Below are 23,725 nucleotides of genomic sequence, written 5' to 3'. Positions count from 1 at the left end.
TTTTTTCTCGAAATTGAACGAGTTTTTTCTCGAAATACAACGACTTTATTCTCGAAATGTAATGAGTTTATTCTCAAGATTGTATTTCGACTTTTTTCTCGAAATTTAACGAGTTTTTTCTTGAAACACAACGACTTTATTCTCGATATTTAATGAGTTTATTCTCAAGATTGTATTTCGGCTTTTTTTCTCGAAATTTAACGAGTTTAATTTCGCATTATAACGACTTTAATCTCGAGATGGTTTTATTTTTTTATTATTGCTTGGCCCTGGATTAAAGTCGTTATAATGCGAAATTAAAATTCTCTACATTTCATTTCGACTTTTTTTCTGGAAACACAACTTTATTCTCGAAATTTAATGAGTTTATTCTCAAGATTGTATTTCGACATTTTTCTAGAAATTTAACGAGTTTTTTCTCGAAACACAACGACTTTATTCTCGATATTTAATGAGTTTATTCTCAAGATTGTATTTCGACTTTTTTTCTCGAAATTTAACGAGTTTAATTTCGCATTATAGCAACTTTAATCTCGAGATGCTTTTATTTTTTTATTATTGCTTGGCCCTAATCCTCTTCCGTATATTCAAGCATTTTGTTCCTCCTCTATTATATTGTTAATATCCCCAGTATTCAATAAATAATAAAAAGGGACTCCAAATCCTCTTAAATTGGTCTTCTTTACCCTTGCTGGAAGCTTTTTCAACAATCGCTGAAGAAAAGTGATTTATTTGAGACTAATTTGTGTTGTGTTTCAGATCGGCCGGGCCTGGTGAACGTCCCGCACATCGAGCGGATGCAGGAGACCATCGTTAACGTGCTTCATCTGCATCTGACGAGCAACCACCCCGATCACGGCTTCCTCTTCCCCAAACTCCTCCAGAAGCTGGTGGACCTCCGGCAGCTGGTGACGGAGCACGCTCAGTTAGTGCAGGAGATCAAGAAGACCGAGGACACGTCACTGCATCCCTTACTGCAGGAGATCTACAGAGACATGTACTGAGGCCTTCAAAACACATCGTCATCAACCACTATTTCCAGGATTTCTGCGTGGAAAGGGACGTCAGGGCTCTTCATTATCGTCGAGTTAAACAATGGTTTCTGCGGTTGTTGCAATGCCAACTAAAATGCATCCTGTGGTTTTAGGAACTTTTTTTGGGGGGAAATGTTATAATATAAGCGCTTACTGGTCACTTCGGGCCAGAAACTGTGAATAGAAACCGTAAAATCCAACTTATTCATACAGCAATATCCTTTTTTTATACTGACTTTTTATGACACTTACAACTCAGTTTGCAGTAAAAACCACCCAAGTGACTTCCACCTACCGTAACTAGTGAAAAGTACCGTTTTGTAACGTTTTAGGGACTTTGCTTCATGATTAACGTTATGAACACTTTTTTGTTTTTTTTGTTTTTGATAACATCAAGCACTGAGCGAATGAAAATGCATCTCGGAATTCTTATATCTTGAACAGTTTCCAGCCTTTGTATTTCACCATTTGCTGCGGTAAAACTTGACATTTGTAGATGATCATGAAAAACATGAATTATTTATTGCTTTCTCGGTTCACGCCTGGTTACAACACGACATTTACGTTTCAGTTTGACCAGTGAAGACACTTAGACATCTCCAAGCGTCCATCAGTGCAGCTTTACAGGTTTAGATGATCAATACCTCACGACCGATGCCTTCTGACAGAGCACAACAGGTAGTGCTGTTTTACTGTAATCTACCGTTTCAAGGGCTTGAACACATGACAAATGAGGCCTGTTACAGCATTCATACACTACCAGTCAAAAGCTTTTGATCGGTGAGATTTTTATGTTTTAAAATAAGTCTCTTATGGTCACCAAGGCTGCATTTATTTGATTAAAAATACAAAAAAACTGTAATATTGTGAAATATTATTACAATTTAAAACAACATTGTAAACTAATTTATTCGTGTGAATTTATTCAGCATCATTACTCCAGTCTTCAGTGTCACATGATCCTTCAGAAATCACTCTAATATGATGATTTGCTGCTCGAGAAACATTTCTCATTATTATCAGTGTTGAAACCAGTTATTTACATTTTTATTTCAGGATTCTTTGATGAATAGAAAGTTCTTTCTGTTCATTTTGTACTTTTAAACACTACCGTTCACAGGTTTGGGGTCAGTAAGAATTTTTATTTTATTTTTTGGGGGAAATAAATAAAATAAATCAATACTTTTATTCATCAAGGATGAATTAAATTGATCAAAAGTGACAGTTAAGACATTTATAATGTTACAAAAGATTATATTTCAAATAAATGCTACTTTCTATTCATCAAAGAATCCTGAAATAAAAAGAATCCAATGTTTTCAACAATTTTTTGAGCATCAAATCATCATATTAGAGTGATTTCTGAAGGATCATGTGACACTGAAGACTGGAGTAATGATGCTGAAAATTCAGCTTTGATCACAGGAATAAATTACATTTTACTATATATTCACATAGAAAACAGTTATTTTAAATTCTCATAATATTTAACAATATTACTGTTTTTTTTGTTTGTTTTTTTCATATTTTTAATCAAATAAATGCAGCCTTGGTGAGCAGAAGAGACTTCTTTTAAAAACATTAACAATCTCACTAAATGTGTTTTTTCTGCAAAACAATTTAATGCAATGTTGGCTTTTATGAAGCAACATGCAATATTCAAGTGAACTATTCCTTGAACATGGGCGTCTGTCAGGCTTGATGCATTCAAGCAGTTAAATACCATTTGGCATGTGAATGTGACGGCCCTACTCAGGTAAATTAGACGTAACGACTATAAAGTTTGTGAACGGGCCAATATCTGATAACCGTTTTATAATATATGGCCGTTATAAAAGTAAACACTCGATGCAGTATCCCAGAAATCAGTTTATTTTCTGTATAGAGAGACCCACATTTGTTCCCGCAGCGATGCTGTCAGTGTGTTCCTGCTTCTCCACACGTGATTTCATTTCCGTCCTGTATGAATCCGTTTCACACGTTCGTCTTCTGTCCCTCCAGCAGTCCGTCGCTCGTCTCTCAACTTCACAGTGAAGTCTCATTCTTCAACGACTTTTTCACTTCCCTATATGAACCAGAAAGAGAAGCTAATGGTGTAAAACATGTCCGTGTAGTTGCATCACACAGAAGGCGTTTTTTGCATTCCACTGCTGCTTTTCCAGTGCTTTTGTTTGTACACATGCGCTAGACGGATGTGTTTGACTCCGGCGCTGTTTACTCCTGGTATTAAGATGTGTTTCGGTGGATCAGATCGCAAGTGGACGACACTAAATACAGGAGTAAACGGGTCTAACGACACTTCCAGAGAGAGTTGAAAACACATTCGACCGGATTGCTTTCGTAGTGTAAACACTCATGTGATCGAATGTGTTCAAACAGCCACAGAAGACCGTCTTCTCTCCGTCTACTGATCTAATGAGTAACATTATGGGAAGAGACTCGAGCCAGACGGGATTTCAACTTTATCGGCTGGAGACTCATTTGACTCAGCCCAGCAATTAGTAGCAGCCAATTAGTGGACATAACGTCATAGCCACACCCTAGCAACCAGTTACAACACCCTAACAACCACTTCCATTGGAAAAAAGTGAGAGGGATACGTTTGGATCAGAACATCGTAGAGATAAGTGGGTGACCTCTTTTTACTCAGACTGGCAATTAGTCTTTAAATATCTGGAAATATTCTAGCCATGCCCTAGCAACTATTTAGAGCACCTTAGCAACCGTATGGCAGCATGAAGAAGCCATATCTCAGCACCATGTGATCAAATGTGTTCAAACAGCCACTAAAGACCGTCTTCTCTCCGTCTAATGATCTAATGAGTAACATTATGGGAAGAGCTCTAGACAGACGGGATTTAAACTTTATCGGCTGGAGACCCAAGTTTGGTTTGAAGACGAAAAATGTACCAAGCACAATGTTCTCTCACCATTCCTGATTTCTAACACACACTCACAGCGTTCGGCTGGTCTTGTGTCTGTCAGAGCTGAAACTAAAGCTGATTCTCTCAGTGTGTTTTCCGTCGTCTCTGGTTGTGTTCATATGAGAAACGCGAGAAAAGTCAGTATAATGAATCATCTAGAGAACTTGGATTGATACCTAGATGTTATGATTTGATACCTATGTTACGTCCCCCGGGAACGCGATTGGGCAGGTTTTTAAAGCCCTAGGAAATCATAATTAAAGTTATTTGGCTTTTAGTTTGAAAAGTGTTAGTATTACTCTTAATGTTATCTATAAGCTAGTGTGCTCCAAAAATATATATATTTTAAATTGCATTTAGAAGATATAAGCGTTCAAAAGCGTTAGTCTTTCACTTCCGCCAATCAATGATCACTCTGCACTTCAGATACTCATCAGATTTTCTGTCCAATCAAATAATCTGAATCTGAAGCTCCGCCCCCTACATTATAAATAGACACTTATACACACAAATAGTCAGTTTTTCACACATTTACTATTTTCTACATGGTGAGTGTCACATAGTGCACTATATAGGGGATAGGGAACGACAGTGTACATATGCTTTCCATTTGAGCGAATGAGGTTTGGTTTCACGCGAACCGTCCAGAGACACGACACACAGAGCGGATCATATGATCGAGTCGCCGCAGAACAGAAAACGTATCGGACGCAGTGAATTCTGCACATAATGCTGTATTTTAAAGCGATATTGGGGAGATTAGGAGGAAACTGCGGCTTTACTGAGTTCAACAGCTCTGGCTGAGCCGTGATATAAACTAAACGCTATTGGCTATCAAGAAAAAGGGGAGGAGCTGTTCGATATGCCCCGCCCTGTCTTGCTGTTTCAGTGGAAATTACGTCAACACACTGAATAATGCCATGCGTTTCAAGGCACTTCAGTGGGCCTTTGTTATGCAAACCTGGCAACCCTGGTTCACGCAGTCGACGGCGATTAAACTGCTGGAGGTCATCGAGTCTTTTGGTTGCTAATCGTTCCACAGCGTGTCGCTTCTCATCTGCATAAAGTTGAACACTGCTTAACTTAACAGTTGCACAAAAAAAACATTTGTCATTGAAAATGGTCGTGCTGTTGCTCAAAACGCTGTCAATCTGTCAATGCCAGCTAAGATGCACTTAAACTGTAACGTTATGTTTGTAACTGGAAACGCTGAAGCTTTGTTACCCTGTAAATAGCGGCGGCTTCACCGCGACACTGACGGCCCGCCGCGGCATTGTCTCGACTTTTGATAAATGCTTTTTAACGGCTCAGATGTTGTACATGCGTCTAGGTATTATGCACTACCTAGATTATTGTTGATTGACATTTAGTCTTTTTATACTAAAGCAAAGGTATCTTTATTAATATATAAATATATATATATCAGATGTTGTGAAATGAACGAGTTTTATGTAGTGCAATGTAAATATGGGGTAAGATTTGTCATCGAACGGCACTTGCATGGGAATTCATGTCGTGATATCCACATTCCTTTTTAATTCCCGCAGCGTGAGGACCTGCACACTTCGACCCCACATGGAATAATAAACATATTGAATGATGAATCATCAGTTTTGGTTATATCCCAACTGCTACCTCTAGTATGGGTTTGGGTTATGTCATAATTTGACTTAGTGTGTCATAATTATGACTTATGTCATGGGCTCATTTGACTCAGCCCAGCCATTAGTAGCAGCCAATTAGTAGACATAACAATGTCATAGCCACACCCTAGCAACCAGTTACAACACCCTAGCAACCAGTTACATTGAAAAAAGTGAGAGGGATACGTTTGGATCAGAACATCGTAGAGATAAGTGGGTGACCTCTTTTGACTCAGACTGGCAAGTAGTCTTTAAATATCTGGAAACATTCTTGCCATGCCCTAGCAACCATTTAGAGCACCCTAGCAACCGTATGGCAGCATGAAGAAGCCATATCTCAGCATCAGAGTGACATAGAGACACGACGGTTGGCTTTTTTGATTTGGTCAAACATCTATTCTATTAGTATCATCCTGGTAACTGTCTAGCCACACCCTAGCAACCATTTAGAAGACCCTAGCAACCATATGACAGCATGAATAAGCCATATTTCAGCACCAGGAAATCGAAGATATATAAATGAGGTTTGACTCTGTTGATTCAGGCAGTCATTATTATACACCAAGTTCATATTATGGCATAAAAAGTATAAATTATGACATTCAAAGTCCATATTATGACATACTAAGTCAAAGACGAGAAAAAAAAATATGACAAAAAAGTAGAAATGATGACATTCAGTCATAATTATGATGCAATCAAATTCACATAAAAAGTCATAATGACATAAAAAGTTAAAATGATGACATTCAAAGTCATTTATGACACTGTCAAATTATGACCAAAAGTCATAATTATTACAAAAAGTCATAATTATGAAATGGTCATAATCATGAAAGAAAGTTGAAATTGACAGTTTTATTTATTATATTCAAAGTCCTAATTATGACTTAAGTCGAAATTGTGACGAGAATTCATAATTATAAATTAAAAAAAAACATTGTCGATTACAATTTTGGATTTTATTTCATAATTTTGAATTATGTCATAATTAGGACTTGCTGTGTCCATTTTTTTTTTGTCATAATTGTGACAGTATGTTAATTTTTATTTCATAAGTTTGACTTTTAATCTCATAAATATGATTTTGTATGTCATAATTATAACAGTATGTCATAATAAGAACTTTTTATGTCATTAAGATTTACCAAAGCACGATTTTTTTCCTTTCATAGCAGAAATGGGCTTCCATACATATGACATAAGTGATGATTTTTGCCATAAAGCAGGATATTGGGAAGCTCTGATCTCATGAGGATGATTTAGCTCTCGGGGTGTTCGAGCTCCTCACCTGATGTACTGTACTGTGATCCCTGAGATCTCAGGTAAAGAATAGAGGTACTGATGATATAGATAGATCATCAACTATAACTGCCTGTGACACAAATCCAGACAGATTCTCTGTTGTTAGACGCACTCCCTGCTGTCACACTGTCAGGACATTTAAGAAAATTAGTCATTAATGCAGTAAAACACGATTTGTGTGCATCATTGTTTTGTGTGTGCCCAGTTATTATAGCAGTTCATATGATTTGACATGTAAATGTGATGTTTAAATCCCAGCTGAATTCATCCTCCCACCTCATTCACTTGTTAGTACACTTGTGTTCTTTGGACATTTCTGATTCATTCATCACACTGGAAATGAAAGTCAAGTGCATTGCATTGCATATGCGTGCCGTTGTTATATATTGAAAATGTATGCATACATAAAATTTGCATGATATATTCATACTATTTCTGCAGTATACAGTAAGTAGTGTGATATTCAGGTGCCTTAGATCCAGATTGTAAGAAACTGCATGACATGGATGAATGAAACTCACTTTACGGCAAAAAATCTGTAACTTTTATTAAGTATCAAATCAAGTGTTATTATAATCTTCAGACAAGTTCACAATATTCCCAAGAAGATTTTGAATTTTTTTTTTGGTCTTGTAATATTTGCTGATTGAGCAAACCTATGCATAAAGTATTAAGTTGTTTTCTCTTTTCATTTTATCCCTTTTTTTCAGATTAAAATGAAATGTTTGATTGTCAGCAAATTTGCTTTTGTAACTAGTGTGCTTGATGTTTTATTGTAGAAGGGATTTTAACAATGTCATATCAGGGAATTGTGTCTCGGTCTTCCCCGTTAGTCGCTGTAGCTCAGGTCACTGCCTCTGACAGCGTTATTTCTAATAAATGCTTGATTTTAAAGAGCTGGTTGATGCACAGATCTGTGACTTTATTAGCTGATTATTAATATTAATATACTGCTGCTGCAAAAAGGCCTGTCAGTGGTGATGTTTTTGTTGTACTTTGGCTTAATATAGACAAATGTTTGATAAATGTATATCTAGTCCTGTCTCAAAATAAAATACATCTTTGCAAAACTCAAATGTGGTAACCTATATCTTTAATATACTGTTTAAGTAGTTTGGTACAAGAGTTAAGAAGCCCAACCCAATGCTAATTTTCCAAAACTTCATACTATTTGATAAAAGAAAAACACGTTGTATAGCGCCTTCCAGTGGTGTAGTCTAAAAAACATGACTTTGATTACATTACATGAACGTTTACATATACTTTACATACGTTGTCATAATTAGGATCCAGTACAAATTCTTTCTTCGTCGATTATACTATTTAGAATATTTTAAGATTAATTTAGAGTCTAAAATAGTTTACCTAACTGTTTTTGAAATATTTTACTAGTTATTTGCGTTTTTCTGTATTATTCTTTAATACCCCCCCCCCCCCCCCTTTTTTTTTTTTTTTTATAAGTCTATCGATACAGACAACAATACCGCAATGTCACGTGGTACGTGTTACTTTTCTCAGCGCCGGTCAGTGTGGACCAATCACAGTCGCTTCCCATTACATTTTTTTTTTAATCATTTTTAATTATATATATATATATATATATATATATTTTTTTTTTTTTTTTATTATTATTATTATTATTATTTTATTTTTTTTATGTCAATCCGTAGAACTAACATATGTAAATGATTGTACTTTTTTGTGTGTTTTATTTCGCAATAAAGACGAAAAAGCCCAGAGAATTGAGTGCGGTTCGGATTTTTAGGCCACCGCGCGCCTCCTAGTGAGTCTCCATGAAAACAGTTATTAAAGGGATAGTTCACCCAAAAATGAAAATCCTGTCATTTACTCACCCTCAAGTTGCTTCCGAGCCTGTTGAACACACACACACACACACACACACAAAAGATATTTGGAATAATATTGGTAACCAAACAGTTGAAGAGCACCATTGACTTCCATAGTATGGAAAAATATTCTATTGAAGTCAATAGGGGTTATGCGGAACGCCCAACGTTCGAACCGGAAAACAGGTATAAGCATTTCCGGTTTGCACTTCCGTACGCAGCGGTAGGTGATCTCTGAGGTAACTTTTTCACTTTTTTAGAATACAATTCTTATTTCTGTTTTAATTAAAATGTCACGAATGCTTAAGTATCAGAAAAAAAGAAATTTATAAAAAAAAAAAATGCAGTCTTCATTTGATTGTTTTAATCGTCTGCAAGCAAATATAAAAGGTTAAACTACTGATAGCAAGTCTAAACTAACTTACTGACAGTTAGCTAACTCTACATCGGGTGCCATTAGCAAAAGCTACATATACTAACTTACATACTTTCATAATCATGAATAAATGAGGAGGCGTAAAACTTAAATCCTTTATCTAACGGAGTACTCGGGGCTCTGGAAGTCCGTTTGGCAATACGTCGTACATCTGAAATGGATAGAATGGGTAGCTCCTGTAAACACCGGCTATAAAAGGTCGCCATTCCTACGCTGTGTTTACCTCAGTAGCTGACGACCGGAAGTAGTTGTATCTGTTTTGTAGAACCCGGAAGTATGTTGCGCATAACCCCTATTCGGCCCACCAACTGTTTGGCTACTAATATTCTTCAAAATATCTTATTTGTGTTCAACAAAAGAAAGAAATTTATACAGGTTTGGAACTGCGTTAATGACAGAATTTTCATATTTGGGGTGAACTGTCCCTTTAATTGCTACTCTACTCACTTTTTTCTACACTCCCACATCTGTCCACTAGGTGGCGAACGTGTCCGTCCAAAAAAATAAAAACATGGCGGCGTCCATTGTGCGGTCATGCCGCATTGTGTCTACAGTTAAATCACATAGCATATTAACAAAATCATCTTATTTAAGGGCTTTATTCCACTGTTCTTCGTCTACTAGAAGCGGACTCCTCTTATCCCTGCATAACCGAGGCCTCCTGAAGGAGTCGTTCCCTGAGCATGCAGCTCAAGCCGAGCTCCCGGATCTGCTCCGGTCCGGTCCTCAGACCGTGTACTGTGGTTTCGACCCGACCGCGGACAGCCTGCACGCCGGGAACCTGCTCGCTATCATCGGCCTGATGCACTTCCGAGCCGCGGGGCATGAGGTTATCGCAGTGCTCGGTGGAGCCACGGCGCTGATCGGGGACCCGAGCGGGAGGTCTGCCGAGAGAGAGCGCCTCTCCCCGGCCACGGTGGAGCAGAACGCCCGCGGGATCACGGAGAGCCTCCACCGGCTCTTCACCCATCACGAGCTGCACTTCTCCCCGGACCCGAGTAGACTAGGTCGGCTGACGGTGCTCAATAACCGCAGCTGGTACAAGGACTGGCAGGTATGTTTTTTTTATTTATTTATTTATTTATTTATTGCGTAATTATAAATCAGTACAAAAGGAAATAATACTGAACAATGAACATGAACATGTGGGGAACAGAGAAAAGGGGAAATAAATAATAATAATAAAACATGACAATTTACATAAAACTTGTTCTATAATATAGGATGTTTTCAAAGCTTTTTTTATTGGAGGGGTTATTTTGAAGTGATGACAATAAAAACTGTAAATCATAAGTAAATACTTTGCAGTTAGGTTTAAATTTAAGGTATCTTGCTTTGTGAATATGGTATTTACCCATCATACAAAACAAGTTTAATATCATCTAGCTTTTTATTTTCAGAGATATCAGAGCGAAAAAGAATCTTAATGTTTGAACCTTGAACCCAGACCACTACTCTATGGGTTTTTGGAAGTTCAAGTCTATTTAATAACTTTATTTATATATATATATATATATATATATATATATAAGCTGTAAGGATGCTACACATTTGACCTGCCACAAGATGGCGCTGTTTTCTTTTCTTTTTGTATCAGGATATTTTTTATATATATATCTTTTTTATTATAAAACCATTTCAAATAACAAACAGGCATTAATATTATCATTGTTAAACACACTGACAATAAAAGCAAGCAACATATCGTGAAGAGATGGCACTGTTTTTGACACTGCTGGCTGCTGATGCTTCAAATCTTTCCCCGAAACAATCAGAGAAAAGCTTGTTTTCTCCATCCTCCTCCTGGCAGGTGCTGGAGTTTTTCTCGGAGGTCGGCCGGTGTTTCCGGATGGGCTCGATGCTCAGCAGACACAGCGTGCAGTCTCGGCTGAAGAGCGCCGAGGGCATGAGCTTCAGCGAGTTCTCCTACCAGATCTTCCAGGCCTTCGACTTCTACCGTCTTCATCAGATCCACGGCTGCAGGATCCAGATCGGAGGAACCGATCAGCTCGGGAACATCATGAGCGGACACGAGCTCATACACAGGTACACGAGCTCACACACAGGTACACGAGGGACACGAGCTCACACACAGGTACACGAGCTCATACACAGGTACACGAGCTCACACACAGGGACACGAGCTCACACACAGGGACACGAGCTCACACACAGGTACACGAGCTCACACACAGGTACACGAGGGACACGAGCTCACACACAGGGACACGAGCTCACACACAGGTACACGAGGGACACGAGCTCACACACAGGTACACAAGCTCATACACAGGTACACGAGCTCACACACAGGTACACGAGCTCACACACAGGTACACGAGCTCACACACAGGTACACAAGCTCATACACAGGTACACGAGCTCACACACAGGTACACGAGCTCACACACAGGTACACGAGCTCACACACAGGTACACAAGCTCATACACAGGTACACAAGCTCACACACAGGTACACGAGCTCACACACAGGTACACGAGCTCATACACAGGTACACGAGCTCACACACAGGTACACGAGGGACACGAGCTCACACACAGGTACACGAGGGACACGAGCTCACACACAGGTACACGAGCTCACACACAGGTACACGAGCTCACACACAGGTACACAAGCTCACACACAGGTACACGAGCTCACACACAGGTACACGAGCTCATACACAGGTACACGAGCTCACACACAGGTACACGAGGGACACGAGCTCACACACAGGTACACGAGCTCACACACAGGTACACGAGCTCACACACAGGTACACGAGGGACACGAGCTCACACACAGGTACACGAGGGACACGAGCTCACACACAGGGACACGAGCTCACACACAGGTACACGAGCTCACACACAGGGACACGAGCTCACACACAGGTACACAAGCTCACACACAGGTACACGAGGGACACGAGCTCACACACAGGTACACGAGCTCACACACAGGGACACGAGCTCACACACAGGTACACAAGCTCACACACAGGTACACGAGGGACACGAGCTCACACACAGGTACACGAGCTCACACACAGGTACACGAGCTCACACACAGGTACACGAGCTCACACACAGGGACACGAGCTCACACACAGGTACACGAGCTCACACACAGGGACACGAGCTCACACACAGGGACACGAGCTCACACACAGGGACACGAGCTCACACACAGGTACACGAGCTCACACACAGGGACACGAGCTCACACACAGGGACACGAGCTCACACACAGGGACACGAGCTCACACACAGGTACACGAGCTCACACACAGGGACACGAGCTCACACACAGGGACACGAGCTCACACACAGGGACACGAGCTCACACACAGGTACACGAGCTCACACACAGGGACACGAGCTCACACACAGGGACACGAGCTCACACACAGGTACACGAGCTCACACACAGGGACACGAGCTCACACACAGGGACACGAGCTCACACACAGGTACACGAGCTCACACACAGGGACACGAGCTCACACACAGGGACACGAGCTCACACACAGGGACACGAGCTCACACACAGGGACACGAGCTCACACACAGGGACACGAGCTCACACACAGGTACACGAGCTCACACACAGGGACACGAGCTCACACACAGGTACACGAGGGACACGAGCTCACACACAGGTACACGAGCTCACACACAGGGACACGAGCTCACACACAGGTACACGAGCTCACACACAGGGACACGAGCTCACACACAGGGACACGAGCTCACACACAGTTGTGATGACGACAGTGATTTCTGTGGTACCACGGTGTAAATAGATACCACCTCAGTACTACACACACACACACACACACAGACACATGTATATATATATATAAAATGAATTTGAAAAATGAATAATTTTCTGAAATTGATATCTTTTTTGAGTATGATACCATGTATATGGTGTGTGTATATATATATATGATCCTATAAAATAGGGATAGGTTTCCTATATAAAAAAATAAAATAGGTTTCCACTAAAATATGAAGCAGCATAACTTAAATGTTTCTTGATCATCAAATCATCATATTTTCATGATTTCTGAAGGATCATGTGACACTGAAGACTGGAGTAATGATGCTGAAAACTCAGCTTTGATCACAGGAATAAATTACACTTGAACACATATTCCCATAGAAAACACTTATTTTAAATTGTAATAATATTTCACAGTTTTACTGTATTTTTGATCAAATAAATGCAGGCTTGGTGAGCAGTGTATATGTTAAAAATAAGACTTTATATTATCTGCTTCCAGTATTGGCAATAAATATTTCCTTCATTTATAATGAAGTTTATAGTAGCTATCATTTGCTCAATTTTAATACAAATAAGTATGTGTGGCATAAACTAAAACGCGTGGTTGTTCTTATTTATGCAAACGTCATGATATAGCAGAGCCTCTGATGTGTAATCTTGTTTTGTTCTTGTGCAGAAAGGCAGGAGAGGAAGTGTTCGGCCTGACGGTTCCTCTCGTCACGACCTCGATGGGAGATAAACTGGGGAAGACGGCTGGAAACGCTGTGTGGCTCAACCCCGATAAAACATCCCCGTTTGAGTTCTACCAATACTTCCTCCGGCTGCCCGATAACAGCGTCGAAGCGTGAGTCTGCACACACAGAGCCTGACGTCAGCTCATGATCAGTCCCTGTGAAGGAAAAGAGCTTCAAATATCACTGACCCCAAACTTTTGAACAGTAATGTTATACGGGTGTAACGAAACCCTCATGTCACGATTCGATACTGAACTCACGATACAATATTATTGCGATACTCCAAGACATATCCTCCTGAGGATACTAAATTCAAACATTTTTTGAATTTAGTTTTTTTTTTTTTCATGTCATGAAATTTCAAAAATGATATTTTATTCATATGTTATGCTATGTCCTCTGTAGTGACACCAGGACTGGTGAAAAATAAAATGACATGAAATTATATGTATAGGCAAAAACAATGGGATTTTTGTTTTCAATCGCCAATACATTTTGGGGTTTCAGGATTTATTTTAACTAAAATTTGTATAAAGATGATTCTCAATTATGTTATGAAAGATATAACGGGATGAATTGATGCACCATTTTACTTTATGCAATATGTGGGTAAAATGGCCATAAATTAATATTCCCATTCAATGCAATGTATCTATACACTGTATCTAATGTGTTCTTGGAGCAACATTTAATGAAAAAAGAAGTGTAATAATTGGAGTAATAATTAGCAAAATGTTAATAATAATATCTAATATTTCATAGGAATATTTGATCTAGAACTTATTTCCATATTCTCTTGTTGTGTCTCACAAAATGCCTGATAAACATGATGTAAGTCCTGATGTCCTCTACAGTGGACACGTATGAAATCAACGCCCTGTTCTGGAACAGAAAGTCATTTTTTGATTTGACACCCCATAACGCTTTCCTGAGATGTTGGATTATGAAATACAATTTGAAAAGTAGTCCAATTTAAATTATAATTACAATACATTATCATATTTCCATAAGAGTGCTACATTTGATCACTAAATTAATGTCAGGCATTTTTAAAAACCAAGCAGAAGTTGTTTTCATGGTGAAACCTCCAAACATGTGGTGTCTCTGAAAAGCCCTGAACGTGCTCTTCACAGGACACCCAGGTCATGTCATGTGACATGTATGATGTCAGAGAAACTCACTAAAATATAATGTCAAAAATAGACAAAAGTCTATTCCTGGGTCCCAGGAGGATATGATAAAAGGTTAACAAAAAATGACCTGTTGATTAAAAAGCTAAATTTGGTGTAAGTGAATAGGCTTGGACTTGGTGCTGGAAACTCAATGCACAGGACAATAGAGACACCAGAATTATTCTGAAGCTGAAAATAATGCATTATTTTAGACGAATATGCTAGATATAGATATATTTAAAATAATGTCGGCCACTTTTTACTAACATAAGACATTTGGCATTATCAGGACCCACAAATATTCCCCCATTGCATTATTATACATTATATTCAACATTATAAATAGTAGTTTAATGTAGTACTGACACTAAAACTCTGAAAACTTATCATACAATGATTTTAATTTGGGTGAACTATCCATCATACATATTGTTGCATTTTTGTATTGCGCTTTATTGTTACAGCCCTGAAGTAATGCCCGTTTACCCCTTCAGCTTGACGGAAACACTTGTTATCCTCCAGGTACCTGAAGCTCTTCACGTTCCTGCCGTTAGCTGAGGTGGAGAAGGTGATGGAGCAGCAGAGACAGGACCCGGGCAAGCGGACCGCACACAAACGCCTGGCCGCTGAAGTCACCAAGCTAGTCCACGGGAAAGAGGGGTTAGAGAGTGCTAAAAGGCAAGAGCAGATCCTCACGTCTGATTTCTGCCTGTAAAGTCAACATGATATCAAAAGCACACCTATTTACTGTATAGAGGGTATGCGTGTGACGTCACAGTCGGCCGGAGGGACTGCGGTCACACACACTGAGTGGCAAAAAAACTGAGCGGCAGAAAAATTACGCAAAAAACACATCTAAAACAAGAAAGAGCTTTCCAGATTGACTGTACAACTAGATTTGACGAGAAATCTGAGGTATATTTTTACACCGTGAACGTGATTTCACCAAGTACCACATGATCCTGGATGAACATCTTTGTTGATCCTGCAACAACTTTCCAATCAACCAATCAGATTTGAGGGACAAGTTTACAGTTTATGTCAAGTTTAGGCTTAGACCCAGGGTGAGGTGCTTCAACATCAGTGTTATTCACCTCTCATTTCCCTCTGATTTTAGGGAAAAGTTATGGGTAGGGGTAGGGATAGGGATAGGGTAAGGACTAAATTTTGGGACAGGAATGTTATTCCAGGATCAACAAAATATGTTGATCCAGGAACATGACTTACTTGGCAAAATCACGGTGACCATTTTTACACACTTCTGAAAGCTACAAAACAGAGAAGCAAATGAATCTCTGCAATTCACAGAAACAACTGGATCCAGGCAGTGAAAGGTGGATTTGCAGTTATCATTTTATGTCAATTTGCTGAATTTAGGGGTAAAATCATACCTTGTAGATATTGTATTGACAACTCATCAATTAAATATTTACCATCGTATATTCTGCATAATTGGACGTTTTTAGATAAACACTGACAAAAAACTATAAAAGTTTTAGGGCTGGATGATATGAAGACATATATGACATTGATATGAGTGATCACACAGATCTAGACCTACCTATATTGTATTTATATAAAGAGTTCACAGGATAATTTGCTTTATGTATTTCCCGGCATTGAAATCAGGCACATATAAATGTCAGGAAACACAATCCTGGCTGCATGTCATGTTTCCATGGATCACTGGATCTTTGTTAAGTTGTTAGGAACACTATATCGAGTCCAACCTTTAGTTTAAACTGATAATCGTTTATTTTACTCGCGTTTTCACAGTTTCCCCTGTTAAATCCAGTCATGCAGCAGCTCTTCTGCCACTCAGTCCAGCTGAGGGAGCGTGATCCGCCGGGAAAGTGACGTCAATGCATAAACCCTCTATTCAGTTTTGCAAGATTTTTTAGTATGATTCAACAACATATTTAAATTAACTTGCTTTGCTTCAGATGCAACTTTTCTTTTTTTGGCTTCTTTGTTTAATTCATTGATCCAATCAATTCCAGATGGATAAAATCAATTCCTTTTAGTCTCATTGTTTGTTCTATAAATGCTCCATTAATGTACTTATATATAGTTTTGCATGCAATGCTTCATTAATGTTACTTTTATATAGTTTTGCATGCAATGCTTCATTAATGTTACTGGTATATAGTGTTACTTGTATATAGTTTTGCATGCAATGCTTCATTAATGTTACTTGTATATAGTTTTGCATGCAATGCTTCATTAATGTTACTTGTTTATAGTTTTGCATGCAATGCTTCATTAATGTTACTTATATATTTTTTTGCATGCATGTACACACACACACAGGTGCACCAATGCTCTGTACCACAGCAGTATTCAGGCCCTGGAGCAGATGAGTGACACTGAACTCCAGGATCTTTTCCGAGAGGCTCCGTTCCATGAGCTGTTCCTGGATCCCGGGACGACGGTGCTGGACGCCTGCAGACGGGCACAAGCCATTCCCGAGGGACCGCGAGGGTGAGAGACGCCTGAATCTTACTAATAATGTTCAGTTTAAAAGTAACACATGCTCTTGATACATTGTTACTTTTTAGTCAAGAGTGACACTTTTAAGTAGAATCTCGATTCAAACACCCACGCGATCCCATTCCTAAATGAATAAACCTTTGACTAAATCACACGGGAACATTCAGATCTGCGTTCTGAGCCAGAGAGAGCCGTTATCATGTTTAGGTATTAAAACAGCTTCACAAACTGTCTTTTCAACCATACAGTGTTACAAATATTCATACAGGGTCCCCGCGGATCCTTAAAAAGTCTTAAAACGTCTTAAATAAAATATACGTTTTTTAAGGTCTTAAAATGTATTAAATTTCACTAATTTTTGAAGAGTGGCATTAAATTTCATCTGGGCGGCATTAAATTTCATCTGGCGGAGTTTCTCCTTTTGTCGGGAGAAACTACCTACCGGTATTTTCCATTTCACCAGCGCACGTCCCTGTCTAAAGACAGTAAAAAGTAGCGTATGCCTATTGCACAGGCATCACACACCATTTAGGGGGCAGTACGTGTTTTCCGTAGGCCTGTCATAGAAATAGACGAAGAAGTGTAGTGGCAGACGCGAGCTAAGATAGGGAAGTGCAAATTTAATGATAACTGGCTCGATGATGAGAAATATAGCGGCTGGTTACAAAAAAACGACGGTATACGAAGTGCGGTGGGCTGCAAAGCCCTTGACGCGCATATGAAAGGGGGGAAGCACAAGCGCGACAGTCAGGCAACAACTGTCCCCATTCAGCTGTTTGCCTACATCGAGATTTTTAATCCAAAAAGTCAAGGATAGTCTATCTACATACGTGACTTTCACGTTTCCATGGTAATCAGTCACTCGTGCATCACGCCCAAATGCACGCAACTGCGCGGCCGCGCCGAATAATTTTCATAGAGTGAGTTTGAATGAGTTCAAAACGGCAAAAAAACTCTTCACTCCTTATTCACGAAAAAGTCAAGCACTACAAGTAAGTTGTCATCTATAATTCATGTGGTATTCGAATTGTGTTGCACAATGCGGATAACTCAGCCTATTTCTCTTGTTGAATAATTAAGTTTTGTTGTAAATTTAAAATATTCACTAACTGTTTTTATTCATAATATCTTTTATTTTCACAGATATATTATCGAAGCCCTTCAAATTAGAATAAACATGGTGATTGTTAATGCTGAATTTGTATTTTCATGCATTAACAGCCACTATCTGCTTGTCCACTGTCTGCTTGTTTGTTGTCTACAAACTAAGTTCTCTTGAAAAAGCCTAACTAGAAAGTTTGAAGTAGTTTTAAAAGGTTTGCAATTGGAAAGTTTTAGTAAGACTCTGCTAGGCTATTAAGGAAATGTAATTTTGCCAAAATAACAACTTTATTTTAAGTAAATGTTATTTTTAAATCAGCTTAATTCAGTGTGATTTTACCATATTATCATGCTTAACACTGATCATTTGAATAATTGTAATGCAATGATCAGATGCAGATATCTAAATCAGAGAATATAACGTTAGGTTTGGGCGGTTGGCCGGTGGATTATTTATTTTTAACAGTGGATTCGAGTGACTCAAAGTGCACCAGATTAATGAATTTATCTTTAAAATGTACAAAATTTTCTTTTTATTAGCTTAGTTAGCTTTATTAACTAGTAAAATACATGATCAGGATTTTACCATAAGTATATAAAGTATAAGTATACTTTTTTTATAGCCTATAAAGTATACGGTATACTGAACATCTGCATTTCTTTCTTTCTGTTGTATTGCTTTAAAAATAAATAGCATTTTAAGCCAATTAAGGAAAAACCTGTCAACAAGTCTGAAAAAAGAATTGGTAGTTATTCTGTCCCCCTCACTTTTGAAATGATGGCTAGGCTACTAGGGATGCAACGGTACACGGTAAAATCCCGGACCGTTCGGTCAGCCCTGCACGGTACAATCTACTCTCGTGTCCCGCGGGACTTCGGTTTTGCCATTGAGTTCGCGCTGATCCTTTTAGTTTTTGCTTTAGGCACCGTTCACATATCGCGCCTAAAAACGCGTAGAAAAAGCTAGGCGCGCCGCGTTCTCCTTTTTCCAAAGCGCTAGGGCGGTTGCGCTCCGGAGGCGTCTGTCGTTGCTAAAGCAACCGCGCTCTGGTTGGTTCTTGTCACGTGACCTACGGTGCGCTTGCGGCATTCTGAAAAGTTGAGAATTTTCTCCACTGCTGGGGACATCGTTAGTGCCTGCCAACTGGTCTCGCCTTGCACCAGACAGTGTTGATATAGACTCATCTTTTTGCACAAGAATCTCTCAATAGTGGATGAGTAAATAACATTGCACTTTGTATCCTGAATGCAGTGTTTTTTTTATTATATTATTTTGCTCTGCTTTTTTTTATTCAAAGCACAAGCTAATTTATGTTTGTTAAAGGTAAAAGTGCACTTTTTCTTTCACATTGATCACTTCATATACCAGTTATCAAGGTTTGGAATTGGGATCCACTTGAATATTTTGAAGTGTGTTTGTTTACATTTTGTATTTCATATAAGTGATAGTTGAAGAGGTTGTATTACTTAGTGTTGTTCAGTACAGACTAGAGTGTTAATTTATTCCATACATTGATGTTCTTCCTACTGTGACATTCTGTTTATGCTCATAAGAAAAATAAAACATATTTTTGGGATGAAATAGCAGTCTCTTTCTGCACAAAACATGTACCGAAACCGAACCGAGACCGTGGCCCAAAAACCGAGGTACGGACCGTACCGTGGGCTATCTGTACCGTTGCACCCCTATAGGCTACGGCCCTGAGGCTAACATTACAGCCGCGTTGGTGTCTTTGGGGCACCATTTTACATTCTCCCCAACTAATACACTGAAGGCTGAAATGCTGTGGGTTTTGCACACGGTTAGCCGACATCACTCCTATACATCCAACGAAGACATGAGCACTTCAGGGCAATGTTCCCTGAGGAATGTGCAAAAACATTTAGTTGTGGCAGGGACAAAACCTCTTCTCTTACTCGATTTGGACTTGTTCAGTACATAAAAAGGGGACTTCTGTCAAGTGTGAATCAAGTCAGCTTCGTTGTCATGTTTGACGAAAGCATGAATTGGACCACCAAAGGCTATTAAGACTATTTGCACTGTTGCTCAAATACAAATGTGCTTTGTTAACCTGAACACCCTAGAGTGTCATTTTTATATATATTTTTTCCATGGTAATGGTCTTAATTTTTATTCTTGAAGGTCTTAAAAAGGTCTTAAAAGTCATTAAATTTGTTGATCAAAAATGTGCAGATACCCTGTTCATATTATCACAGAACTACTGGGATAAAAGTTTATCGTTCGGATATAAACACTGATGTCTATGGAAGTGATCAAAATAGAGTAAATCACCTTTTGAAAGTAACATGGCACTTCAAATAAAGATTGTATCAATTACATCATTACACCAGTAGGTGGCGACAAGTGACTGTTTAAAAATGTATGTCATTGAATCATTCATTCAAGTGATTCATTAAAAAACGCTGCTTCATACAGTATCTATCCAAAGTATTAATGAGTGAGTCATTGAATCATTCACTCAGCCCGATTAAAACAAAAAAATCATTCATATTTATTAGTTTTGTCAAAACCTCTAGTAAATCAGTCCGATTAATGACAGTCAAGAAGAATGAGAAGATCGACCCAAACTTCCTTCGTAAGTATGACTTGTGCAGGATGTTTCACAGTGGTATTTTATTTATTTTTTATACCTCTGCTACATTTCAGATTATTATAACCGTGTTATTTCTCCATTAACACACTGAACTGCACGCTTCAGAAAGCAGTTGTTGGAAAAATGGGTAGCACTTTATTTTACAGTCCTTTTCCCCATGTACTATGTAATTATTATAGTAATTGTAATAACTAGGTACTAACCCTGAACACACCCCTAAACCTAACCTTAACCCCTGTAGTTACCTTATATTACCTGATACTTTCTTAGGTATTTACATATAAGTGCACGTACCTTAAAATAAAATGCAAACGAAAAATGCTGAGAACTCAACAAAACAACGAGGGAAAACAGCATTACATGGACTTCCAAAATCAGAGGAATTGAAAAGTGAAGTGATGATCTCTTCCTCGCTTTATAACTGAGTTTAAGTGCAAGCCCAGCCACAGTATCCAGCAAGCGGGCTTTATGCAAATACATGACATTGTGATAATGGCAGGACTGCAAACGAGGCGTTTCTGTTGCAGAGATTCACTGCCTTTGAGCTTTGTAACTTTGCAGATTGTTTACATGCACAAACAGCTATATTACACAATAAGGGAGATGTTAAAAGTGCATAATAGTTCCCTTTAAGAAAAAAAATGAAGCATTTTTTGGTCCATATTTTAAGACCCATAGCATAAAACACCTACATTTATTTTGAAATTGCATTGATGCCTTTTTGCTTGATATAATTGACTAGTTTATTCCCTTGACTAGGTATCAGATGATCCAGGATGGTGGAGTTTGGATCAACCACCAGAGGGCAGCAAACCCAGAGCAAGTTCTGGTTCTGGGTCAGCACATTCTCTCTAATGGACTCAGCCTGATCCGAGTTGGCAAGAGAAACTTTTACATCCTAAAGTGGCTTAGTATGTGAATCTCCAACTCGGATATACAACATTTTGCATTCAAAATCAACTGTGTGTGCAATTGTGGACCCTGTATGTAACACAACGATCCTGCAGTCCCGGCGCTCACCAGCAGTGGTCGCTAGAGGATCTGTTTCGGTTCAGGACGGTAACCTGTGCTCTGTCTGCTCGAACTCATCAAAGACTTTGAAATTATACATTGAATTATGCTGTTGAGAAACCCCATATGAATGTCTGTGGAATATATCAAAGACATGAGAACAGACTTTGCCTTGTTTGTGCCTGTTTTATTTGGACAAATTACACGTTTTGATGTGTGAATACGCTCGATTTTAAATCACACTGGAAAACTGGGTTCTGTTCAACTCTTTAATTAAATGTGATATTTTAACGTTGTTTTGTTTTCCAGTTCGGCTTCTGAGGTGAAACTAACATGTTGCAATATGATGTTATATATTCATTAAATTTAAATGATTAGGTTTATATAGATCAGGTTTATTTTTAAAGCACATTTAAAAGCAACAAATGTTGTACTGAAATGATGTACAATAAATTCATAAAAATGCAATAAATACAAAATTATGCAGAATTAAACCCATTCACACCAAGAACGATAACTATATTAGTGTCCACACCAACGCACGATAACGTTTTGTTTATTATAAGCGCACTGTTTACTGTCGCTTTAAATGCTCCCTTTAAACCCCCTTTACTGTCACCGTTCTGCTAGCGGTGCACTTGTCGCTCTTTTTATTTATTGCCTTTTTTTTCGTATCATATTTTAGTAATTATAAATTAGGTATAATTTGAAAGCTTATGAACTCAAAATTCATCCTGTGAAAACCTTTTCGAAATTGGATGTTGCCTTACCATGAAAACGTTACTTAAAATTATTTTAGCGGCTCCTCTAGTGGTCAGTTTTCATATTACAATTTATTTTAGCTACTTTCAAAACCGTTTCTAATCTTGACAAAACGCATATCGTCGGAAAGGTCTGAGTCTCAAGGTTCCATATTTGGTGACACTTTTGTGATTAAAGTGATAGAAATGTATTTTGTTACAGGAGAATGCATAAAAATATATATATATATTTTTGGTACAGCGCCTAAACAAAATCACATAGGAACTTCACTTTTTGTGATATCAACTTCAAATTTGGAACACAACATGGTTTTGATTTTATAGTAAAAATTATTTTGTAAAATATATATTTTATATAAAATAAAAAAAATGTTTAGTACATTAATTTGATTTACAGTAAATTTAAACTTCCATAACTTTTTCATACTTTCATTTTTTTAAGTACTTTCATTTTTTTAAGTGCTTTCACTTTACAATAATCTGCTGAGTGTCTATCCAAACTCGTGACGCTTTTGTTTGCTGACTCCTCGTGTGTTTTGTAGGAGGCTTTGGAGACGCTCTGAAGGGAGGGCGGGATCGTATGCTTTCAAAGCTAGCTCGCTATTCCTAGCCTCTGAAAATTGCCTATCCTACCTTTAAGACTATATTTTATTACATAAATACTCTGGTAGGTGATCTGTGGAACAAATCAACATTTTTATTGAGCTTATTAAATTTGGTGTGTTGACAAGAGATGAGATGCTCATCATCAGCCGTGTGTAAAGTTGTCAGATTAGAAATAGTCACAGTTCCCAAAGACTAGTTAAAAACGGTTCATGACACGCCTCACGTGACGCACACATACTCAAGTGTGAGTCTC

The 23,725-nt window shown here is 38.5% G+C and overlaps 3 protein-coding genes across 3 annotated transcripts in view; all 3 read left to right on the top strand.

Annotated features, from left to right (window-relative positions):
* The window catches only part of pparab (peroxisome proliferator-activated receptor alpha b), a 39,675-nt gene extending 32,329 nt beyond the window's left edge, over positions 1-7,346 (top strand). The window contains exon 8 of the mRNA XM_079858957.1: positions 760-7,346. Within this exon, the coding sequence (XP_079715083.1) occupies positions 760-1,004 (245 nt within the window). The 3' untranslated portion in view covers positions 1,005-7,346. The remainder of the gene's footprint in view (positions 1-759) is intronic.
* Positions 1-23,725, top strand: part of avpr1aa (arginine vasopressin receptor 1Aa) — a 675,329-nt gene that overhangs the window by 488,194 nt on the left and 163,410 nt on the right. The window lies entirely within an intron of this gene.
* Positions 9,665-22,604, top strand: yars2 (tyrosyl-tRNA synthetase 2, mitochondrial). The gene is made up of 6 exons (XM_079858956.1): positions 9,665-10,243; positions 11,000-11,235; positions 13,659-13,826; positions 15,411-15,566; positions 17,199-17,369; positions 21,854-22,604. Exons 1-6 carry the CDS (start codon positions 9,701-9,703, stop codon positions 22,011-22,013), a joined length of 1,434 nt encoding a protein of 477 aa, XP_079715082.1. The 5' UTR covers positions 9,665-9,700; the 3' UTR covers positions 22,014-22,604.

Source organism: Squalius cephalus (assembly GCF_949319135.1).
Source record: "Squalius cephalus genome assembly, chromosome: 23".
Classification (NCBI taxonomy): domain Eukaryota; kingdom Metazoa; phylum Chordata; class Actinopteri; order Cypriniformes; family Leuciscidae; genus Squalius; species Squalius cephalus.
This window is presented reverse-complemented; position numbering and strand designations above follow the sequence as displayed.

Coding starts and splice junctions, on each gene's coding strand:
- yars2 (XM_079858956.1), top strand. CDS start 9,701: ATGGCGGCGTCCATTGTGCGGTCATGCCGCATTGTGTCTACAGTTAAA. Junction 10,244..10,999: donor GCTGGTACAAGGACTGGCAG/GTATGTTTTTTT, acceptor TCCTCCTGGCAG/GTGCTGGAGTTTTTCTCGGA. Junction 17,370..21,853: donor ATTCCCGAGGGACCGCGAGG/GTGAGAGACGCC, acceptor TCCCTTGACTAG/GTATCAGATGATCCAGGATG.